This window comes from Podarcis bocagei, assembly GCF_964188305.1.
Source record: "Podarcis bocagei genome assembly, chromosome: 9".
NCBI lineage: Eukaryota > Metazoa > Chordata > Lepidosauria > Squamata > Lacertidae > Podarcis > Podarcis bocagei.
In genome coordinates, this window is record NC_138134.1 from 22,257,691 (window position 1) to 22,281,556 (window position 23,866).

At 40.6% G+C, this 23,866-nt stretch overlaps 1 protein-coding gene across 2 annotated transcripts; it reads left to right on the forward strand.

Moving 5' to 3' along the window:
• Positions 1 to 127: 127 nt before the first annotated feature.
• Positions 128 to 18,373, forward strand: CNOT7 (CCR4-NOT transcription complex subunit 7). 2 transcript variants are annotated; one of them, XM_081209091.1, is made up of 7 exons: positions 128 to 321; positions 2,960 to 3,159; positions 5,464 to 5,657; positions 9,046 to 9,207; positions 13,479 to 13,623; positions 15,344 to 15,454; positions 16,634 to 18,373. In XM_081209091.1, exons 2-7 carry the CDS (start codon positions 3,043 to 3,045, stop codon positions 16,760 to 16,762), a joined length of 858 nt encoding a protein of 285 aa, XP_081065217.1. In that variant the 5' UTR covers positions 128 to 321; positions 2,960 to 3,042; the 3' UTR covers positions 16,763 to 18,373. The 2 variants fall into 2 exon arrangements, with proteins under 2 accessions (XP_081065217.1, XP_081065218.1); XM_081209092.1 differs by lacking the exons at positions 128 to 321; positions 2,960 to 3,159 and adding an exon at positions 3,177 to 3,334.
• Positions 18,374 to 23,866: the final 5,493 nt, after the last annotated feature.

Genomic DNA, 23,866 nt, shown 5'->3' on the forward strand with positions numbered 1-23,866 from the left:
TCCATTGGCGGGAGCCGCGGCCAACGTCAGCCCGATTGGCTGAGAGCCGAAGTCTCCCCGCCCCTCACTCTCCTCCTCCTCCTTCCCCGCCCTCGGCGAAGAGGGCGGGCAGGCCGAAAGCCGGCGCGCCGAGAGTTGAAAGGTGAAGCGGCACGGCGCGCGGCGATGACGTAATGGCTTTGTGCGCTGGGCGGCCGGGGGGCAGCAGTAGCGGCAGCTTTCCCCGCACGTCGTCGCGCTGGGGCTGCCTCCGCCGCCGGGTCCCAGCTAGGCCCGCCTCCCGCTCCCTCCGCTCCGCGTGAGGAGCCGTCCTCTCTTCCGGTAAGCGGCGGCGTTTCCGGGCGTTGGGAAGGGAGCAAGCAGGGCTGGAGCCGCTCCTGAGGGAAAGTTGGGAGTGGGAGAGGGCCGGGGGCTGCTGCTCCCTAGGGTGGGCCTCGCGAGGAGGGTGGGCAGGAGGTTTTCACGCGCCCGCTTCTTCGTTTATTCTTATTCCTTGCTATCAGTTACATGTGTATACCGCCCTTCGCCCGCACACCTCAGGGCGGCATAAAAAAATGAACCGCACTTGGTCGCCTCGGCCTTTCGCGCTTTGAAACGCTTGAGTGGAATGCCTGCCCCACGCCGACAACCAGCGTGGCCTGCAGCGACGGCCCTTCGCACCTGGCCAGATGGGCGAGCAACCACCTGCCCCGTGTGCATGGCCGGGGTCGCGCTTTTAGTTTCTCCTTCCCGTCCTCCCATGCGCTCGCTCTCTCTTTCTCTCCACCCACCTAACCACTTTCCCATTTTTTCTAAAGACATTGCCAAAAGGAGTATTTACAAAAAGGGATAGGTTGCTTGCCCACCCGTTGTCTCTTGAATCGTTGCTGCTTATATTCTCTCTGTGTCTAGACTCAGTCGGCAGGGAGGGGGTGTTATTGGGTTGTTGTTTTTATTTTGTGGTTTGCATATTTTGACATTGCTCTGTGAACCACCCTGAGACCTCCGGGTATATAAATTCAATAAATAATAATAATAATTTGTGGTGGTGCAGGTATCAGTGTGTGTTGAAGTAGTTGAGGAAAGTGGTCAGTATACCGACCCATTTGAATGGCTGTGGTTGGTATTCCACTAAGTTTTTTCTCAGGGTAGACCGACTGAAACTAATATAAGCTCCATTCGTTTCAGTGGGACTACTTGAAGTAAAACGTGATTGAATACCACTAACTCAGGGCGCCAGAGTAAGGAATTGTGCTTGTGCAGCAGAATTTCTCCTCCTTGCATGCAACATCCTTCTAGAGCAGGGGTTGTCTACCTGGTCCCTACTGCCCACTAGTGGGGGTTTCGGGATTCTAGGTGAGTGGTAGGGGGTTCTACGGCACAAGCTGAATCCTCCTTCCAGTGAGCACTGGTGGGTGGTAAGGAAATTTTACCATCAAGAAAGATGCATTAGTGGGCAGTAGGTGCATGAGGAAAACCCATTCTCCCATGAACAGATTTAGGGGCACTTGGGAAAGGAAGTTTCATTGCACAAGTGTAAACCAGATTAATTGGTTACTGCCCCATCTATAGATCTGACAAAAGTGCATTCTTGGCCCTTAAAAGCACACGCCACAATTGATATTTTACTTTAAAAAAATATCTTCATTGATGCAACAGGTCAATTCTGTCATTCAGAAACATGATGTCTGTGTAAGCATTGGATGTGCTGGAGGTGTGTTGGCTGTTAGCTTATGGGGAACTAGTTATGGACATCTGCTGCTATAGTCATTTTTTTGCTTTTAACACTCCATGAATACTTCAAAAATAACACTTGTAGTAGTGATCTAGTGCCAGCAAATGTACACTCTGAATTTTTTTTAATGCACTGGAAGGTAGCGTGTGTGGATTATATAGGAAGCTACCTTACACTCTCTATGGTTCTGTGACTAGGCTAAAAGCCAGGACTTGGAAATACAGCTTTCCTATGATAAGTGTGACCTTTGCATTCTGATTTTTTTGGAATTTTTTATCTTGCTACATGCTGTAAATACAATTGAAAACCTGCATGCTCAGCTCTCTCCGCATTGCTTTATTGTTTTGACTGGAAGAATATTTTGGATTCCAGGGAGCCAACCTTGAATTATGCTGAGCAATACTTCACGTTCCTAGGTGCTAGTTAAAAATGTTCCACTTCCCAAGTAACAGGGTGCCTGGAATCTTTCTGGTGTTTTTTGTAATAAACATCTGTTCTAGGTTCTGTAACTTCTGCATATTTATAAATTTAAAAAAGTTCCAGTGCATCTCTCTCTCTTATGTTTGTTTCACCCTCCATGTGTACTGTGGGTTGCAGAAATTTGTGCCAGGAGAAGGTATACTTTATCTAGCTGTTGTTCCTATTATTTTCCTTTTGTCACACCCAGGAAGTGAGCTTGCCTTTTTGGCAGCAGGACATGAAACTCTTGTTAACCTGCTCACCTCTTGACCCACTGACACAGTCTCATTTTATTTTGTGTTGGTGCATGTATAAGCAGCAGTCTTCTTTGTTGCTATCCGTCTTAACTAGTTACATGAACTTGTCTTAACGGAGACATTTAAAGTTGAGTGGAACAAATAGGTATTGTAAATTAAATGTCAGTTGTTAAAGGATGCCATCCTAAGCATATTTGGAAGCAAGTCCCATTGAAATAAATCGCTCATTGATAGCTGAACATACAGGTTTTTTGCAGCATTGCATTGACATTTATCTAGCAGCCACTTGTTTCTACCTGAGACACCTCTTTGCCTTCTGATGATTTGTTAATCGGTTTATCTGTGGGGAAGAGTTAGCATAAACATACCTAATTTTGCTCCCGTGAACAACACCAGTACATTCACCATCTTTTTTAATAAATGAAATATGTGATTACCAGATTCATTTTTCATGATTTTGAAATAGATGGATTTTGTTCTACTTGTGAATTTGGAATAATTCTCTCTCTTTCTTTTTATATCTCTTTAGATATATAACCAAAACCTGTTTTATGAAACGGACTCTTTGTCAAATATACCTTTTTGATGTCTGGTATCTGAAACCTCCCAACTATGCCAGCAGCTACAGTAGATCACAGCCAAAGAATTTGTGAAGTTTGGGCTTGCAACCTGGATGAAGAGATGAAGAAAATTCGTCAAGTTATACGGAAGTTTAACTATGTTGCCATGGTATGATGTTGGGATATTTGTGACCTTCTTTGTTTGGGCTGGAACTAGTCCTTGAAAATTATTTGGAAGGGGAAAATGTAGAGAAGATAATTTAGATATTCAAGAATAACAGAAGACTACAATCTCAGATATTTAGTTGGAATCAAACCCCATATAATCTGAAACTTATTCCCAAGTAAGGACCAATGCTTATGTTATCTTTACAGTGTTTTTGCTGGTTGTTCTGGCTGGGTATTGTGTTTTACTGATACCATTTAAAATCAAGAGATCATGTGAAAAGGATGGATGATATGGTTACATGGTTTGGGAACATGTTCTTTTCACAGACTGAAGTTTTTCATGTTCTCAAAACATCAGAGCTCACGGCCATGCAGGGTCATGACAGTAAATTTCACATGTGTGAAGAAGTTATAAATCTATTGCCAATATATATATATTGGCGCGCGCTCTCTCTCTCTCTCTATATATATATATATATAGGCAATAGATGTATTGCCTATATATATATATATTGGCAATAGATTTATAATTTCTTCACACATGTGAAATTTACTGTCACAAAGTAAAGTGATGGTCACTGACTTAGATGGTTTTAAAGGAGGAACAGACATTTATGGAAGATGGCTCTATCAACAGAAAATTGGGCTTGCAATACTAAACCATTGCTTAGCACTCTGAAAACTACTGGATGATTATCAGCCATGCATTGGGCTTGTGTACCCCATTTTTCTTTCACATGGCGGTGAAGAGAACATGAGCAGATTTAGTTCACTTTCACTGATTCCTGGCTTAGTGTTAAATTTGAACCAGGGTTTCTGGTTTAAAATAAACTAGCAAGTTTTCCTTATAGGCCAGTTTCAGAACATAGGTTATGAAGCTGGCTTATTTAACCGAGCAGAATTGAGATATCTAAACACTTGCTGAAGAGCTAACACAGACAGACTCGGAGAAAATGAATATTCTCATTAGCAATAAAGTACACTGTTTTCTTAATTTATTTTTCTCATGTGCTTATACCCACCTCAGTTCTTTTTGAACCAGTAATTTTGGCAAGCTGATATTTACAAAAGAAACAATGTTTTTTGTGTACAAACTAATGACTTTCCTAGTGTGCTGTTTCTACACCAGTGTAAAAAACCAAGGTTGGATATATATTTCTATGAATGACCATTTTATATATTTCAATTTGCTCTATATTCATGAAAAAATAATTCTGTATCTTAATAGTCTTGTTTATTGCAAATAATGGCTAGGAGCAGATTGTATGGGAGTCCTTGCACCAGTGCAGTAATTCAGAACAGTGTGTTTGCTTCAGTAAATTAGAACAACATAAGGCAGGGATGGGGAATCTGTGGCCCGCCAGATGATGATGGAATTCAGCCCCCATCAGCTCTGGCTGACCAGCATGCCTGGTGGTCTGAAGTTATGGGAGTTCAGTAGCATCTGGGTGGCCACAGGCTTCCCTATCCCAGATGTTGCACCTTGTTAGGGCATGCTGAATTTTTCAGTTTTCAAATTCCAAAAATGAGGGGTGCTGAAAAGTTGAAACACGACTTGGGAATTCAAACAATATTTTCAATAAATTGATTTTATTGATTGATTGATTGAATTTATATACCACCCTATACCCAGAGGTATAATTTAGTTTTTCTTGTGTGTAAAATTACACACAAAATCATTAAAAATGATTGCAAAGCACTTGCAATTATTATTATTATTATTTACTTAGCATTATCTGACATTTTCAGAAGGTAAAATTGAATTTTTTGGTGTTCTGAAAGAAGTGCTTCTTCATCAAATGTAGACTTACCAAGCTAAATGTTGTCCAATTACAAAAAAATAATCATAGAAAACAGATTTGAATTCCTCACACCCAAAAACATATTATAAAGACCCGTCACTGAAGAAATGTGCAAAAATTAAGTTTTGCCCCCTAAAATGACATGCCCTAACAACTTGTGTCAATCCAACATGCGAGGAAAAGAGGCATGGCTGGGACGTAATATGGAATGGCATATTTAAGTACCATCCTTCCTGTGTTGACAGGTCTAATGTTGCAACTACAACATTTGAGTATTATTCTAAAATTATGACAAACAAATGCTCCAGTCCATAATCCAAATTGGCTACAATCCTTGCCTGGTACCCAAGGGACTGGGATTAACTGCAAACGAGTGTGTGTTCCCACACCTGATGCTTGTTGTCAGGAAAGCATTCAGGGCTTTCTGAAGCATTTAAACAAATTTTGTGAGCTTTAGTAGCTTTTTATATTTTGCCTTTGGTCTTTGTGCTTTAATTTTTCAGGACACAGAGTTTCCAGGTGTAGTTGCACGGCCTATTGGAGAATTCAGAAGTAATGCAGACTATCAGTATCAACTGCTCCGCTGTAACGTGGACTTACTAAAGATAATTCAATTAGGGCTGACGTTCATGAATGAACAAGGCGAATACCCTCCAGGAACTTCAACATGGCAATTTAATTTTAAATTTAATTTAACGTAAGTTGCAACCCTTGGCGTATGTGTATATTTATACTTGTAATTTTGTTCAGGCTTTTAAATCTCATTTAGCTGGATCCTCAGGAATGGCATTTCAATGGGAAGGCAAAGGTGGGATAATCACCTTGCACGAGTGCCTTTAAAGCTTGCATTTCTCCGGAAACAACCCAGTGATATTAACAGAATTTAGCTTAAAGTGGTTAATTCAGACATACTATCCTGTGCAAGGCAGTCAGGACACAGCTTGAAGACTCTGTCCTATTACCTTTTAAATGCAAGGAGAAGCCAGTTTGATGTTTTCTTAGCCAGCCTAGGAATAAATTTTAGCTTGGGCACAAATAGTAGAGTAGGTGAGTATTCTTCCCAAAAACTTGTGTGGTGGCTCCTCTACTGAAGCAGCAGAGCTGATGAAAAGTCCTGTAATCAAGGGGACAGGTGTTCCCTTGTATGTGTGTGATAGTTTTGCCCCTAAAAGCTGTGCAGAGCATACAATTGGGCTTGTTAACTTATTTCATTGTAAGCAAATGCTCCTATCATTCTTCCAAATTGCAGCAATTCTTTTATAAGAAAAATGTATACTACCGTATTTTTCGCCCTATAAGACGCACTTTTTCCGCTCCAAAAATGAAGGGGAAATCTGGGTGCGTCCTATGGGGCGAATGCAGGCTTTCGCTGAAGCCTGGAGAGCGAGAGGGGTCCGTGCGCACCGACCCCTCTCGCTCTCCAGGCTTCAGGAAGCTATCCCAAGTCTTGCAAGCCCGGCGGGATGTCCCGCGGGCTCGCAAGGCTTGCGGGCAGCAGCCTGCACCCAAAAGCTGGGGACAGCGGGGAGGCGCAGAGCCGCCACCCCGCTATTCCCCAACCTGATCTGGAGGCTGGCGGGGGGAGAAGCAAGCCTGCTTCTCCCCCCCCAGCCCCACAAGCTCGGGGGATAGGGGGATGGCGAAGCGCCGCCACCCCGCTATTCCCCGACCTGATCTGGAGGCTGGGGGTGGGAGAAGCAAGCCTGCTTCTCCCCCCCGCCAGCCCCACAACCTCCAGATCAGGTCGGGGAATAGCGGGATGGCGGCGCTCCTCCATCCCGCTATTCCCCGACCTGATCTGGAGGCTGGCGGGGGGAGAAGCAAGCCTGCTTCTCCCCCCCCCCCCGCCAGCCCCACAAGCTCGGGGGATAGGGGGATGGCGGAGCGCCGCCATCCCGCTATTCCCCGACCTGATCTGGAGGCTGGCGGGGGGAGAAGCAAGCCTGCTTCTCCCCCCGCCAGCCCCACAAGCTCGGGGGATAGCGGGCCAAGCTGTCCCTGAAGGCAGAAGAGGGAGACGAAGTGCTCCGTCTCCCTCTTCTAGCTTGGGGATGGCTGCGCAAACCTGGGGGGGAAATCAAATTTTTTCCTTTGATTTCCCCCCTCAAAAAATAGGTGCGTCCTATGGCCCGGTGCGTCTTATAGGGCGAAAAATACGGTAGTTTGCAGACCTGTATCCAGTAAATTGAAGGGGTTTTCTTTCTTTGTAAAATCTTGTATGCACCACTTGGGAGTTTAAGGGAACTCTAGACTTGCTTTTGAATTCACTTAACCCTGTTTATTGAGCAGTGCTATGGAGATGGTGGTGCTTGATTATAGTGTAAATGGGCACTGTATTTAAGAGGGCAGCCTTGCATTCCAACTCGAAGCATGTTTTCTTGGAAGTCTGTCCCATTAGTGGTACTGGGATTTGCTTCCAAGTTAGTATGCTTCTCATTGCAGCTGACTAGTCCAGGGCAGTGCATATTTACTTGGAATTACATTCTCCTGAGTTCAGTGTGTGCATAGAATCGCAGCCTCAGTCTTTAAGCAAACATAATCAGCTAGTGCTCTTTCAGGCTGGGGCTGAACAGATGGTTTGATTTCTCGGATATGACTTGTCTCTCAAAGTAATAAGAAAGCTTTTGTGATACACCAGTGATGTAAGCTATGAGCCATAAGATACAGTGGTGTCCCGCAAGACGAATGCCTCGCAAGACGGAAAACTCGCTAGACGAAAGAGTTTTCCGTTTTGGAGGTGCTTCGCAAAACGAATCTCCTATGGGCTTGCTTCGCAAGATGAAAATGTCTTGCGAGTTCCTGCGGGTTTTCCCCCCTCCCCCCTTTTTCTAAGCCGCTAAGCCGCTTATCAGCTGATCCGATAAGCCGAAAAGCCGCTAATAGCGCTAATCCGCTAATCCGTCAATGGGCTTGCTTCGCAAGACAGAAAAACCGCTAGACGAAGAGAATCACAGAACAGATTCTTTTCGTCTTGCGAGGCACCACTGTACAAACCTCAGTCCAAAGTTGGGTTTATACTTTTCATGGATTTCGTGGTACATAGTCCCTAGGAAGCAAACAGAGCTTTGTGATGCCAGTAGATCAAGCTGATCTTTAAGATCTTCTAAGAAGATGGTGCAGGTTGTCCCATGAGCAGCAGGTTGTGACTTGGTGGCAATGCAGCAATGGGGCCTTCTCACTGATCGCACTCACCCTCAGGAACGCTCTGATTTGTGAGACAGGGACAGTGAAGACCTTTAAAAGCTTCTTTAACATTTACCCAAGCTTTCCTGGAGTCTGCCTCTTAATTTTTCCATTTTTGTTACATACATTGCTCAGTTTTATTTATGATATACAACTGCATTTTCGCTGGCTTTTAGGTAGTTTTATCACACATTGTTGTATTTCTATTTTTTTATGTGAATGCTTAGAGATTTTATTATTTTTTTTAAAAAAACAAATGAATATCCTTGAAGTAAATGAGAGTGCTGTATGAAGAAGTATTTTCCCATAATTTGCTGAGTATTCAGTTAGAAATCATGGTTACAGTCATGCATACACTTACTTGGGAGTAAGTCCCATGGAACTCAGTGGGATTTACTTCTCATTGGACATGCAGAGGCCCTCTTCACGTCAGGGCAAACCATAGTTACTGGCTTACAATAAATACAAAGATCGCTCCCACTTTGTTCCTCCCTCAGGGCAAGCGGGAGCAACGAGTCATGATCCTTGGCTGCGTGTTATGCCTGAACTAGGGATCCTGGCTTGTTTTGCTCAAACCATGATCAGGAAGCTAAGAACCAACCTTGACATCATGTTGTGGTTTGTCTGGAGTTAACATTCTGGTTAGGCCAGAATGTTTAAAAAAGCCAGAGGGTGTTGTGTTCATAGTTCATTAACTTCATGTTCACTAACTATAGTTTACCTTGATGTTTGAACACAGTTGTAAGATGAAGCAGTAAACCTTAATAATGCTGTGATCCTTTATTGATGTTCATCCGTTTTCATGATTTAATGTGCAATTTGTCCTAGATTTTGGTTTAAACTGTTTATCTCAAGATTTCTTTATTTCAAGTGTGAATCTTTCCCCATCGTGTTTCTCCTAGAGAAGACATGTATGCCCAAGATTCAATAGAGCTATTAACAACATCTGGAATCCAGTTCAAAAAACATGAGGATGAAGGAATTGAGACTCAGTACTTTGCTGAACTTCTTATGACGTCAGGTGTCGTGCTATGCGAAGGAGTCAAGTGGCTTTCATTTCATAGGTAAATGCAGCATTAACTAATATAACTAATATATAACTAATGTTCTTTAACCTTTTCCTGAAACTGTAATACCAAATAATTGCCCCCATTAATTGAGATTGGAAAGTCAGGGTTGGATGAGGTGTGGATATAGCAACGTGATTTTGTCGTAAAGGCTTTCCTGCTTTTAAGTTAAATCTCTACGCTTTGGCTCCAGTTGGAAACTAATAATTTGTATCTTAAAATGAGGCACTAAAGTGACGGCCTTGTAGAGAGGGAGCACTGTATTTTTCTATTTTGCTTTGACAGTTTCCCAGGTCAGAGGAAGGAACAGCCACATATCTCTACCCTTTGTGTACGCTTAGCAGGTAAATGAAAACTGGAATTAGTTGATTAACATCGTTGGAAAATCCAAATTCAGTGCAGCTCTGAAGACCCATATGATAATACTGGTAGGGAAAATACGACCCTTCTATTTTAACTGTAATGCCAAATATTGGGGAAAAATCAAACTTTTTAATTTGGTTGCTGCATGGATTATTTTCTTATCTGGTGCCAATAAACTAGTCTTTTGGCTTCTCCCCACCCCTGAAGGATCAGTTAAATCAAGTGGTCAAAATAAACTTTTGAAGGGTTTGGATTACAGTCTAGATATCTGTGTAAGCACGCTAATGATTTGAGCCAGTCTCATCACCTGGGGAATTTTTTTCTCCACTGCTGGGCTCACTGCTGCCACACAAAGTAGGCTGAAAGCAATTAGGAACATTTGTTTGCCGGCTTATTCCACAGTGTGTGTTGTTAACTGTTTTGAAAGAATACCTCTCTCCTGTCGAGCGGTTGTGTGGGAGGTTCCTTACTGAGTTTTAGTTCTGGCCTGTGTACGTACTGATGAGTTTTCTGGGAAAAGTTGCTAACAGGGGTATCTTATTTGAAAAATGGCATATTGTTCAAGACCAGCTATGGACATAATCTATGGTGCTCATGCATTTCTTATTGCATTTCAGCATGCTTGAGTGGTCCAACCATTTTAAAATGAAAAGGGCTTTCAGCTCCTGAGATAGGTACTGTACCTTGTGCCCAAGGTGTTTAAGAACTTGTTTTTAATACCTCCAATGGCAGAAGAAAAAGTTCATTTAGACAAGAGGCCATTAGCTATGTTTCAGTTCTGCTTTGTGTAAGTAGACATAGCTTTTAAAAATCTGGTGTAATAAATTATATTATCAGGTTGAGCAGTTGGTAGTGATAGGTTAGAAATATTTGGAATTCAGCTATTGTGCTGGAAATAAAATAAGTGTAGATAATTTCAAGAGTTGTATCCAGCTAAGTAAGTTGGCTATTCCAATTTCTGTCCCATTAAAAATCTGATCAGTTCGAATTGCTGCCCAACAGTTTTAACATTTGCTTTAGCTGCTGAAATGTTACATGAAAAATTCTGTTAGTAGAAAGTCTTCTGTGAATGAGGATTAATTTATAGAAATTGTGTTTTAAGGCAGCAATGGTCAAATATTACAAGCAGGCAGTGAAGAATGTTTCCTCAAGCATAGCGAGCAGGCTTCGGATATGGCCAAAAAAAAGGCATCACATTGAATTTCTAGTAATCCTGTATCCATCAGTTTTACTTGATGAATCAGAGTACTGTATTGTAAATGCTTGAGTACAATGACAATGTGAACACTCCATATCAGACCAAGATAGAGTGGCTGTGAAAATATTAGCAGTGGTTTTTAATAAGTCGGAATTGTTAATTTAGAATTAATGATTTCTCAGCAACATAATGTATTTTTAATTCTCTGTTTTATTTCTGTGTAACCCTGCAGGCCATGTGGTTTAAAGTGTTTGAAAGAGTTACATTGATAAAAATGTAATATTACTTAAATTCATGTGGTATTACCTAAATTCATGTAAGAATGAACTTTATGAAACAAAATTTAAAATGATGTGCTGGCAATTCTACACTTTACAAAACTGTTATCATGCAGCATTACTGACTATTTTGCCAATAATGGGAGACTTTGGATATTAATTCAGGTGGAGTATTGACAAAGAAAAGAAAGCGAGAATGCATAATAAAGGGAGACTATTTTAATGTGCAGTATTTTAATATATGGGATGGAAACCTATTGACATTAATGCATGTCCCTAGCTTTTATTCTGAGTCATTCAGACTTTGATATTCTAAGGATACTCAGCAGTTCTATTGTTTGGAAAAATGTAAATCTAATTAGATTTTGTGATCGCATGCAATAATATTTGACTAGATTTCTTTCAGTATATGCAAATAAGGAACCTAGTTAACCCTTTGTCAAAGAAGTACAAGATGTATTAAAATCAAGCTAGTTTTCAACAACTTTTTATTGAATATGGAGACACACAAAATTTCTCAATTTGTAATCCTATGGCAGTAGAAGGCAAAAAAAACCCCTATGACTCACGGATGAATATTTATTAGTCATATTTATGTAAAAAGGACTACCTTGATTATTTTTGCAATTAAGAAAACTTTCCAAGGTCATAATTTTAGTGTATTATGCAAAAACTAAGAGAATATATAGTTGCATTTCTGTCAGTTGTTGGTTTTGTCAAACCATTGATGCCGGATTGACATGCATGTGCTAACAGTGTAATATAATAAAATGGTTGGAAGGATGCATTAAATACCATCAGAGAAATCACAGGAGATGCTAGTAACATTAACTCCGTAGGTAAGTTTACTAACAGTGTATCTATACACAAGTGGCTCCCATTGCATTCAATGGGGTGTACTGGTGTGTTTAGGTTGCAGCCATGGACTGTAATCTTGTGCATACTTGGGAGTAAGTCCCATTTTAAAGTAGTGGGACTTAATTAACGAGTAAACATGAACTGGGTTGGGCCTCATATGATCTAAGACACTGGCCTTCAACGTGTGGGTTGTAACAGGAGGACTACCACCATGTACATATATGGTAAAAGATTAAGAAATGGGTCGCCAAATGGATATTTGAGTTAAAAATGGGCCCTTGGGCCTGAAAAGATTGAACGACTATTGATTTAAAGGATTGCTTAGAAACCTAGGAAATTGGTGGCTTAGCTGTGAAAATAATGGGAGGAACAATGCAAGGCATTCAATAAGCAATATTAAAATTTTACAAAAGTGCAGAAGCTTAGGAAAACCTGGAATGTAACAATAAACTAAGAAATTCTGTATCAGATGGAAGAGCTGAATCTGAATTTTTGGAGCACTGGGTAATTTCTAAAACACTTCAATGCATATTTTGTGAATATATAGTGAATATATTTAGAATATAAACCTACAGGCTTTGTCTTGCAAAATATTATTGACTATTGATGTAGACTAGAGCTTTCAAAACTCTCTGCTGCGACACGTTAGTGTGTCGGCTGAAGTGTGTAGTTGCGTTGTGCGAACGCTCCCCACTCTCCTCCTGGGGCTGGAAAGGAGTTAGTTTAACCTCCAGTTTGCAAATAAAACTGAATTACTGTGTCACAAAATGATGCACGTCTAAAAAGTGTGTCACCAAACATGAAAAGCTTGGAAAGCTCTGATGCAGACCTAAGGTTGTTTAATTTGTAATGTAACATAGTTAATAATTTAGGGTGCTATCTGGTGTTTGTCATATTTAAAGTAGACCCATTGAAACCAACAGATTTAAGTAGCTAAAGTTCATTGATTTCATTGGGTCTATTTTGACTTGACTATCACTCTTAAGCAAAATGTCTTGATAAAATATAGCAGAACGTAGGTTTAAATTGTCATTTCATACTCTGTCCTATAAACAGGGAACAGCAGTAGATTTAGTTGCTCAGTAGATAGATATAAAAGCAATATTTCTTAAAGGTTTCTTAAGAATTCTCTTCATATGTATATTGCTCATTGGCTCTCATCATACCCACAATATCACCGCTGTGAAATATACATTTAATGCATTTTCTTTTAAAATAGCCTCTTAAGGAAGATTATAGTACAGACTCATTTGGTATGCTATAGAATTAACTATCTCTTGCAGATGGTTACATTGGCCAGTATCCAGCAAAATAGTTCCATTGGCACAAGGGCTTCCGGCTTTGCAACAGAACTTCCCCTGCCTTTCTTCTTCTTCTTCTTCTTCTTCTTCATAATAATAATAATAATAATAATAATAATAATAATAATAATAATAATGAATTTAGCATCTTGAAGAGAATACTTATGCCTGGGCTTTGCAGTTTTTCTTTTAAAGAGAAGAATCTCTGGAATGACAACCTGACTAAACTTAGGTGTTTTTGTTTTGTTTCTGTTCATAATTGCTTTGCAGTGGCTATGACTTTGGTTATTTGATCAAGATCTTGACGAATTCCAATTTACCTGAGGAAGAGCTGGACTTCTTTGAGATTCTGAGATTATTTTTCCCTGTCATTTATGATGTGAAGTACCTTATGAAGAGTTGCAAAAATCTCAAGGTAAATTCCCCAATGCCATTTTAACAGCGATTAAACAGCATTTTTAGGAATAAAGATTTTTATAGATGAAGAATGTCCACAAGTCAGCTACTGTCTTGTCTTTTACCTTTACGGTGTTATCTATAAATTGCTACAGTTAGACCTAGCTATCATCAGCCCCAGCCAGCGTAGCGAATGACCAGGGATTATAGGATTGTTGTCCAACAACTCTGGAGGTTCCTTATCTTTGCATTAGATCTTATGTACACCAACCTGGACCCTGCGCTTGCCATCTAAGTCCCTTCTCTATGCCCCTCCTCCCTGAGAGGTTCAGAGGGTGACAATGTGAGAATGGGCCTTTTCTGTGGTGGCTCCCTGTCTGTGGAATGCTCTCCCCAGAGAGTTTTGCCTGGCGCTATCATTATATGTCTTCAGGCACCAGACAAAAACATTCATCTTTACTCAGGCCTTCAGCCATTAAATAGTATATGGCCTGTTAAATGTGTGTGGGGACTGTTATGATGATGATTTTATTATTATGCTGTGTATTAATTTTATTCTGTGTAGATTATGTTGTACACTGCCCTGGCATCTTTGGACAAAGGGTGGAAATAATATAGTTTGGCGTTGCAATTTTTTTGTTAATAGTGTTTGACTGAGTACATTGGATCTTTTATTATTGTCATTATCAACATCATCAGCATCACATTTATTATGTACGTAATGAGTAGTCCCTGAAGCCAGTATAGCTAGAAGAATGCACTACATATTCTAAATTTGCATGGTATCATTTGGAAAATGGTGGATGGGGGGGGGATTTAACTTATCTGGATTCCTTGATGTATTTGTTTTATTAAAAGGTTCCTGTTTGTGGATCCTATAGTAAAGCAATTATAGTGATTCTAGACTCTTTGAAGTTTATAACCTTAATTTCTGAAGAAGTCTTTTCCTTGATTCTCCAATGTTTTGGGTAGTTGAATATGAAAAAAATTAAATCATTTGAGAGTAAATTGTAGGGATTTTGGGAGTAAAACATGCATCCCGGCAATCTCTCTCTCCCCCCCTTTATATAGGTCATAGAATTGGAACACTTAGGATCATGTAGTCCAACCCTCTGCATTGTAGGAATATGCAGCTGGCCCTATGGGGATTGAATCCATGACCTTGTAGTCTCCTCCTAATTTTCCTAAACCAAAGTAGTGGTTCTATTAAAGCCCCTATCTGTTGCCTTTCTATCCTAAAAACTGCTGGTCTCATGCCTAGACAGATCACTACAAATCTCTGCTCAGGCACAATGTCCACATTATACAGACTCGTCTGCCCCCTCCAATTGGTTGTGGTTCAGTAATGGCAATTAGCAAGTTTGTGGGCCTTCTCCTGGGCTTGAGCGTACGACACTCCCTCCTGTACATGGTTGTAACAGTGGGGGGAGAAACCTCTAATTATACATGATTCTGACATGGGCCATGTAGCACTTCCAAGATATGTCTTCAGTTTTATTTCCAGTGGGTGTAAAAGCAACAATACAAGCATAAACAATACAAGGCTTCGGTGAAATTGTATCTTTAGCTAACATCACAATTCCAAGAAAAAGCATGGCTTTTCAGTTGTGTGATCACTGTGCATTCCTTGCTTCAGAAAGTTACATAAACTAATGGGGTGGAAACCAATTCCTCACCTGTTTTATTACCAGAGGTCATAACTTACAATCTTCTGATTCTGCTGCCATCTTCTCTTTCAGGGTGGATTGCAAGAAGTTGCTGAGCAGTTGGAGCTGGAGAGGATAGGACCGCAGCATCAAGCAGGATCTGATTCTCTACTAACTGGCATGGCCTTCTTCAAAATGAGAGAGGTAGGTGGTTGGGGGTTTGGTTGGCATGAGGCCTTTGGATGAATAATTGTTATTTAACTTGCCAGTGGGGTTGGGCCTAGTGAAGCTAACCCTGGAATTAGGCTTCTCAGAGTGCAAGGTAGTTCCTCCCTTTGGCAGAAGCAGTGGCGGAGTGGCAGCTTACTCTCTGCGGTCTTCCCCAATGCCAGTTTGTGTGTGCCTTTGACCAAAAGGCAGGTCCCAGCTTCACCTGCCTCACACATACCAAAGGAATCAGCTGATATCGAGTCAGACCATTGGTCTGTCCAGCTCAGTACTGTCAACACTGATAGAGGCTGCCTGGACTGCCTCGGGATGGTGGGAGGAACCAGCTGGGGAACCAGGCTCAGAGCCCGGGGAGTGATGGCAGGACAACAATGAGTGGTCAAGGCTGGGAAGAAGGAGGTGTCGGAAGCTGAAGAGGTAACTGGGCTTAGCAAAGTGGGAGAGTCTGTGGCAGAGAGAAGTCCAGAATCAGAGGTGAAAGCTCAAGCAGGAGAAGAGGGAGGTCAAGAGGCAGAGATGATTCTGGCTGATGAAGGGTCATGGGTGTCTCCTGCTGCAACAAGCATCCCTCCCACCTTCTCTCCCAGAACCAGAAGTGGCATGAAAAGGGCAGAGGAGAGGTTGGCTGCTCATAGATGCGGTCTCAGATTGCTTGGAAAAAGGCGAACGTGGGCAGCTGTGTGGAGGTGGGAACTTTGTCTTGGTAACATCCATGGGCAAGGCCTACTGGGGATGAGACCAAGTCTGTGCAAATTGTGTTCTTGCTAATAAAGAGTTAACTCCAACTTACACAGTGTGATTTATTGCCAGCTGGTTCCTGCCAGTGGCTCACTAGGGTTCCAGGCAGAAGCCTTTTTCACTCATACCTCAAGATGTCAGGGATTGAACCAGGGATGTTCTACCTGCAAAGGAGGTGGTCTGCCATTGTCCATAGCCTTTCCCAATAAATGTGATGTGGGCAAGCAGTTTGCCCTCTCATGGATTGATTGATTGATTGATTGATTGAATGCATAAAAATGGAAGAAAAGAGTGTGGGGCCACAGTTTGTTCCGAGCAGAGCAGTCTGGAATGTCCTTTTGTGACAAGATAGACCCTGCCACTTAGCTTTCTCCTCCTTAGCTTTCTCACTGACTTGTGGTTTTGAATTGTCTCCAGATGTTCTTCGAAGATCACATTGATGATGCAAAGTACTGTGGTCACTTGTACGGTCTCGGTTCTGGTTCCTCATATGTACAGAATGGGACAGGAAATGCATATGAAGAAGAAGCCAACAAGCAATCATGACATGAAATGGGAAGCTGCTTTTTCTGAGCTCCACGTGCTTGTACATAGGTTTTATCTCTGGTTGAATCCCTTGGGACAATAAGGCCTTCTCTTCCCCTTGGCACACTTCCTTTTATGCCTTTGTATGTACTAAACCTGACTGTTCCTATCCCAATTTTTTGACCTTAAGGTGTAGGCATTTCTGGGTTAAATGTGGCCTTGTACTTTGCCCATCTGTACATAAGCACATGTAGGAGCAGCGTGGCGGGTAGAAGAAAGCTGAAATGATAATGAAATTTCTGGTAAACTTTAATTGGTCTTAGTATTGGTTTATTATCTCCCCCACCCCTTTCCCCAAACTGAGCTAGCACTGATTGTAACCAATTTCCACATTTCTTTATCCCTTCTGGTGTACAGGAGTTTTAGCTATTCAAGGTTGTGGACCATCACATTTGCACTTTAGAAGACTGACTCTCTCAGTCAGATCCTCTGTTTTATCTTAAGTTCTGGTTCTGCCCCCTCTCCTGGCCCAGACAAAATGTTGATCCTCTTGGTTGAACACACAAAGTTGCAAATTCATTAGAAAAGCTCATATTTGCTGCATAATCTGGTTCAGAACTACTGAAATCCTAGCAGCTGCTCATATCTAAACTGGTGTCCAGTCTTCCAGGTGTGTCCTGCACACACCAGCTTACGATCAGCTTGCCAGTTTCAACTGCTGTGTGATGAAAATAACTAGATGGTGCCATCAGAATCTCTCCTGGGTGTACTCCACTGAATTGAGAAGCTCTTGCCTGGTGTCTAATTTGTGCTCTGTTCAATTCAATAGGGTGTGTTTCGGAGAGGTTACTTGTCAACTTTTCCTCCTGTATCTGGAAACAAGCTGTACCGCCTTCGGGGACAACTGTGTCCTATTTTGCTTTTGAGCAGAATAATTGAAATGATGGAGATTGCAGTAAGATTTAACAGTTCACATTGTGGATCCAGTTCCTTATTCCTGTTACAGGAAGCTATTTCCTACAAATACTTTCTATTTTAAAACCGTATTTATTTTCTACTTGAATAGATGAACACAAGTCCGTATGAGGACGAGATCCAAAGATTTGGAGCCAACTCGATAATGAGCTAAATAAAAGGAAGATAGGTGTGCCCTTTTGGTAGCTGATACAAAAGGTATTTGTTGTAAAACAACAAAATCTATTTGTACCTAATAAAGCTACCAGAGGCTTGTAAGGCTAGTTTATTTTTTTGAGTAAGCAATATATTTTATAAATACATTGTTTTATTAAAGGACCACAAAGTACTTTCTTAACCATGCAGAGCATGCTCATTTGAAGCAGTTGTGCAGGAGGACTTCAGTTGGTATTGAATAGCTAAACCCTAACCTGAAATGATGGAGTGCCTGTGGCAGCATTTCGTGTGTATCGCCCACACTGAAAATCAGCAAGAGTAAATCCTAAGTTGATTTGTTTACCATGTACTTTAACCTGTTTTCCTCTCTCTCCTCAAGAAGTTACAGTGATGTAACTGTGGGTGGTCCTTTTTAAAGAACAATAACAGACATTTGCATAAGAGGGTATTTGTTTTTAAAAGCTTTTGTAAATAAAGGCTTCAAAAGTGTTTTCTTACATATCTGCAGACTTGTAGTTTTGTTTTGTTTTGAAAGCTTTTACTGGTATATCATTGTGCCCAATTAATCCCTTTGGATTTATTACCTGCGGCAATAATTTAATTCCACTGTTTAGTTGTCCCCAGTCCAGTCTGCTATTCAAAACATAATCTGATATTTGGTGTAGGAGATAGTATGTTCTAGATGCCCCTCCACCAGATACGCTAATCTTACTTACTTTATGAAAGGGGACCCTGTGATCCCTAGCCAGATGCCTGAGTAGATGGGCCAGATCCTGCTTCCCACCATGAACTACAGGTAAGTCTTGGAACCACAACCACTATTCCACGTCTTGCTCTGGGTGTGGAGGGACCACTTGATAGATTTGGTTCTAGAGGCTTCAGCTGATGATATGCTTACTTAGCTTTGTTGTAGGAGTGGGCAACCTGCTTGAGGTCAAGGCCTGCATTCCCTTGTGGGAAACCCATTTGGTGACCAAATGCCAGCAGTAGGCTGACCAAAGTCTCTGTTGGGCAGTGGGAAAAATCGTATCTGGTAACAGTTGATAAAACTTGCACCAGCTGTGAATGGTGCATGTTTTGCGTGCTAGCCATGTTAGTAAAACATTTTCAGTGCCACTGCTTGCGTTGTTGCACATGGCCCTTTCCAGTTCTCAAATTCAGAGGCAGAATTCTTGTCATTTGTCTCTTTTATTCTTATTTTCCCCAGCAGCAAGATATGATACAAAAATACATAATACTGTTTTACAGAGTACAAACAAAAGCAATGCAAGAAGCTCTTCTTTGCAAGACCGGTAGTTATATGTACACTGTTGCTTCGTAGCAAACATGTACTCAGGCAAGCATTGGGAATGTGTTTTCATTACAGGGATGACCCAGTTAAAAGCAGTTCTGGAGTAGAGCATTTTGGAAGCTAGGACTCCTCATTCTGCTTCAAAAGTCTTGACAGCATCACTGAAGAAGTAAAGGAGGAAGAGGAGCAAACAAATCACCAGCAGAGCATACCTACAGAGTAATGTCATCTGTGTCCTCAAAAACTGATTCCTTTCAGAGGTGAAGTAAAGTTTGTCCAATCGCAGTACCCTGAGTAGTCCAAAAGGCTAATTTGTAACAATCACACTGTACAATGGTTTTTTTCACCTGGCCACTTTATAAACAAACATTTACCTGATAGTCATGTAAAGTAATTTAACTAGAGTATCCAGTGAATCACTGGAGTTAACTTTTGTGGGGCAATATACAGATATTTTCTGGGTTCCATCATTGCCCACTTTCATTCAACTGGGTAACAAAGTTATACAAGTGCTGTTTTTGGAATGTTGAGATGTACAGTACTGACAAGGAGCTTTCACACCCAAATGTTTCCCCCCTTCAATACAGAATAGGTTGTGAGCTGTGTATAGTGTCTTCAGTGACAGGTCTCATTCTTTAATTGCATCTGGCTTGTAGATTTGGGGAAGAAAAGGGTGTTTTTGTTTTTTGCAATGTTACAGCTCTTACTTTAGTTTAACACCAGAACAAAATCCTCTCAAGTTTTGAAATAGTTTTCCTATGTTGCAAATTGAAGGAGTCCCAATCGTTACAGTTTCTGGTGCATTAAGTAACAGTAAGTCTCTGAAGCAGTGGTCTTGGCACTGGTGAAAACACTGAGAAGGAGTAGGAACAAATTCTACCCAAAAGTTGTTTCCTAACTAGTTCAACATATCTGCAATTCACATGAAGTTTCTTCTTTGGCAGGTATGGGAGAGCTGTACCCCTTCAGATATTCACTGGACCACACCTCCATCATCCCTAACCATTGGCAATGTTGGCTGGGGATAATGCAGGTTGTAATCTATGAAAACACGTAACTGAACCCAGAACTCTCCATCTTAAAAGCCATTGTAACAGTGCATCCTCTACTAAAGCAGTAAAAAACATTTCTGGCCTTAGGTCAGAATTTTAGCTTTAATTATATAGGACTTTTAAAAAGCCGTATTTTCAAAATTAGTACCTTGTCACCAATTTGAAAAAAACAAAACACAGTAATCTATAGCATTATTTAGCTTTACTCTCAACTTGTACATTTTGTATTGTCTGTTGCCTTGAATGACCTGTGTGAGTTTTGCAGTTCTGCCAAACCTTTTAGTCCATAAAGGATTAGGTTAGATGAGGTTTGAGGTGGGGAGAAGATTTAAACATTATCTTGACAGGCTAGCTCAAAATTGTTTGGTGTTCAAAATGTAAAGGTGGATGCTAGCAAAGGATTAGGCAGTGCACACTCTTAATTAGTCCCATTTACTTTTACCTTTGTGAAATAGCCTGAAAGTTACAAGCCTGCAAAAATAAATAATATTTGCTAACTGAACATGGATGGGTCACACTGTCCCTCCTTTGCCAGCTTCATAAAGGTGAAAAAGCACACTTGTAAAATTTATTGTAAGCTAGAGTCAAGTACTCCCTGTGTCGTTTCTCAGCTCACTTTCCTTTGTGCCCTGGATGCATAGGACATGGCTTTACTTTACAGATCAGTCTGATTTTTTTTAAAAAAAAGTTTGTATAAGTACTCCCAGTGCTCCTAGAGGTGACATTAACAGGCGAGGTGACAGATCACCTGCTAAACAGCAATCACCCATGCTTTGAGAAGATTAGAAATTTTTGTGTCCAGCACATACAGGGGGGGTTATTAAAATGTAAATGCATTTGGGGCTGAAAAAAAATATTCACCTGAAAAAGGGGCAGATGGGATAAGCCAGCAATTGTGTAAAAGCAATGTACAGTGGTACCTCGCAAGACGAATGCCTCGCAAGACAAAAAACTCGCTAGACGAAAGGTTTTTTTGTCCGCGATTTGCCTCGCAAGACGAATTTCCCTATGGGCTTGCTTCGCAAGACGAAAACGTCTTGCGACTTAACTGTTAAGCCGTTTAAACCGTGCTTCGCAAGACGGAAAATTCGCTAGACGGCAAAAATTGCGGAACGAATTAATTTCGTCTTGCGGGGCACCACTGTATAGCACAATCATAGTACTACTAGCTCTGTAGGCATATATATTTGTATGTACTAGAAGCATATCTACTAGTACTTTGCATTCCATATAATAGTGGCATATGCAAAATACATACTGTTTTACACATTAAATAAGAACTATTAATTCTGAAGGAAAGAATTCAATACATAGGCTGACCAAGTAGTTCCTAATGGGTGTATTAATATTTTGTTTCATATAGTGACGTGTTACTCCCTATGTGCTGTAATGGAATCTGAACTATGAAACCATTTAAAAGGAGTATTTTGAATCCTTGGCACATAACCAAAATGTTTTAATAGGGCTGCAATGATTGATCATGTAATCAAAGCACTCAAACATTTTAATCACCTAAAAATGTGTCCTCTGCTAAATAGGGCTGCAGCTTTAAAAACAGACATTTGAAAACATAATTACTTCTACAAACTTAAGACAGCAAGCAGCTTCTTAAGAGGCATTTCCCTTCCATTATACATTGGAGGGAATAGTTCATCTAAAAACAAAAGTATATTTGTTCCTTCAAAATTATTGTTTTTACCGGTGTAAAAGTTTATGCAAATTTAATCAGCAGATTAAATTGACCAGTCAGCCAAAACCCACACAATTGACCAAAATGTCTTTAATTAAAGCGAGAGTCCTAGTTTTCAGTTAATCAACGTTTTAGCCATGCAGGTGGAGGTGGAGTGAGAAAAGATTCCTTTCTCCCATACTATAATTTATGAAGGAATTTGAAATTTGCATTTCGAGAAACAGGAAGTCATAAAGCTCCTCTAAAATTCTGCAGTAGCCATTACCATCACCACTTACTATCTATGACACCCACTTCTGCTATTTGCTCACTCCCTAATCCCACACGCTTTTATTGTGAAGCCCCATCGTTCACAGATAGCACTGATATTTACATTCAAGAAAATACGGTCAGGATGTATAACAGCCATTCCTACCTTAATAATTATGTGTGACATCTGAATTAGCTGGAAAAAGTGCATCATGATAATGCACTTACACCCATCATAGGCTGGCTGAATCTTTTGCATGAACCCCACTTTCCCAGGAGGTATGTTTAAATACTGGAATCGGACACAGTCATCAGTCTTCCTTTCCATGATGCAGCAATGTGAGCCATATTTAAAATTGCTCTGATAGTCTGAATTTTACTGAAAAATACTATAAGATAGATTTTATCTGTAATAAATGTGTCCCATGAAAACTGAATTTCAGCTTTCCCCTTCATTTTATACACATTTTAATGAATGCTGGTAAAGTATCAAAGGCAGCCCTGCATAACCAGAATACACATCACAATGTGCATTATGATGAAGCAATGAAAGTACCAGTCTTTCCCATTCGGTCCCTGTGATTCTCATGACCACTTCCAACACTGAATACTAAGTAAATACAACATTATGCTATAGAAACTATTGGCTGCAAAACATGTCTGCACATACTGTGTAAAACTATGTAATGCAGATCACAATGATCTCAAATATCCCAGGGTCATATTCTGGCACTTTTGGTGATTGAACCTGTAATGACTTATTTGGATTAAAATGTAGATAGGGGTTGCGTGGGGGGGGGGCTCCAGTTATAATGGCAATGATGTCAGAGACATCATACCATTTCACTTTAATAGAACCTTATTTACATGGGCGAATAATTTTGAAGTAATCCTCAAAGTCTTCTTTGTTGCCTGCAGAACAGGAAATAATGTTCTTAATGTTTCAGAAAAACACTAACAGTGATTCACTCAGGAACTGGGCTCTAATAGTCCTCCTGCTTTTGAAAAATATTTTTACTTTGTGCAACTGCAGCTATAGGGTAAGTCACGGAGCCAGATATGCATCTTACTGTGTCTATAATAATTTAAAAATTTGACTACCCAACTGATTTTAAAGTGGCAATTTGTTTCACAAATGCACCCTTGTGAGTTACGTATAATTTCCTCTGCTCATAATATTACCAACTTCTACAAACCATCTTGGAATTAAATATTACCACCTATTTTTTGTAAACAGCACAATGTATTTTATGTGATCCATTAAATGTATATAATTTCATCTGAGATACCGTGCATGCAAAGGCACTGATAAAAAACGTATTATGAAACTTCAGTTTTCTTGGCTTCAGAAATGTCTGACAAATCCTACAAAAGCCTAAACAACTGTTAGTTTCCTTTAAAATAAAAAGGGTCTCTGCAAGCCCACTTGGCTTTATAATCCAGAGTGTAGTCATCACAGTAATTAATTTTAGTATGTTCTACATGATAATATACATCTTATATGTACATCATCAGGGTAATGATGAGGAATGCAGCAATTTAAGGATGCTAAATCAAACTGAGAAAAGATTCATATAGTTAAAATGGAGCCTCTTAAAGGCATGAAATTTAGGTTAAGCTTTTGAAGCCTCGCAGTCTCAAGGGATATTAATATCAAACACTCCTAATAAGGTTGAATAACTGAATAGTAAACAATCACACATTTATAGTCT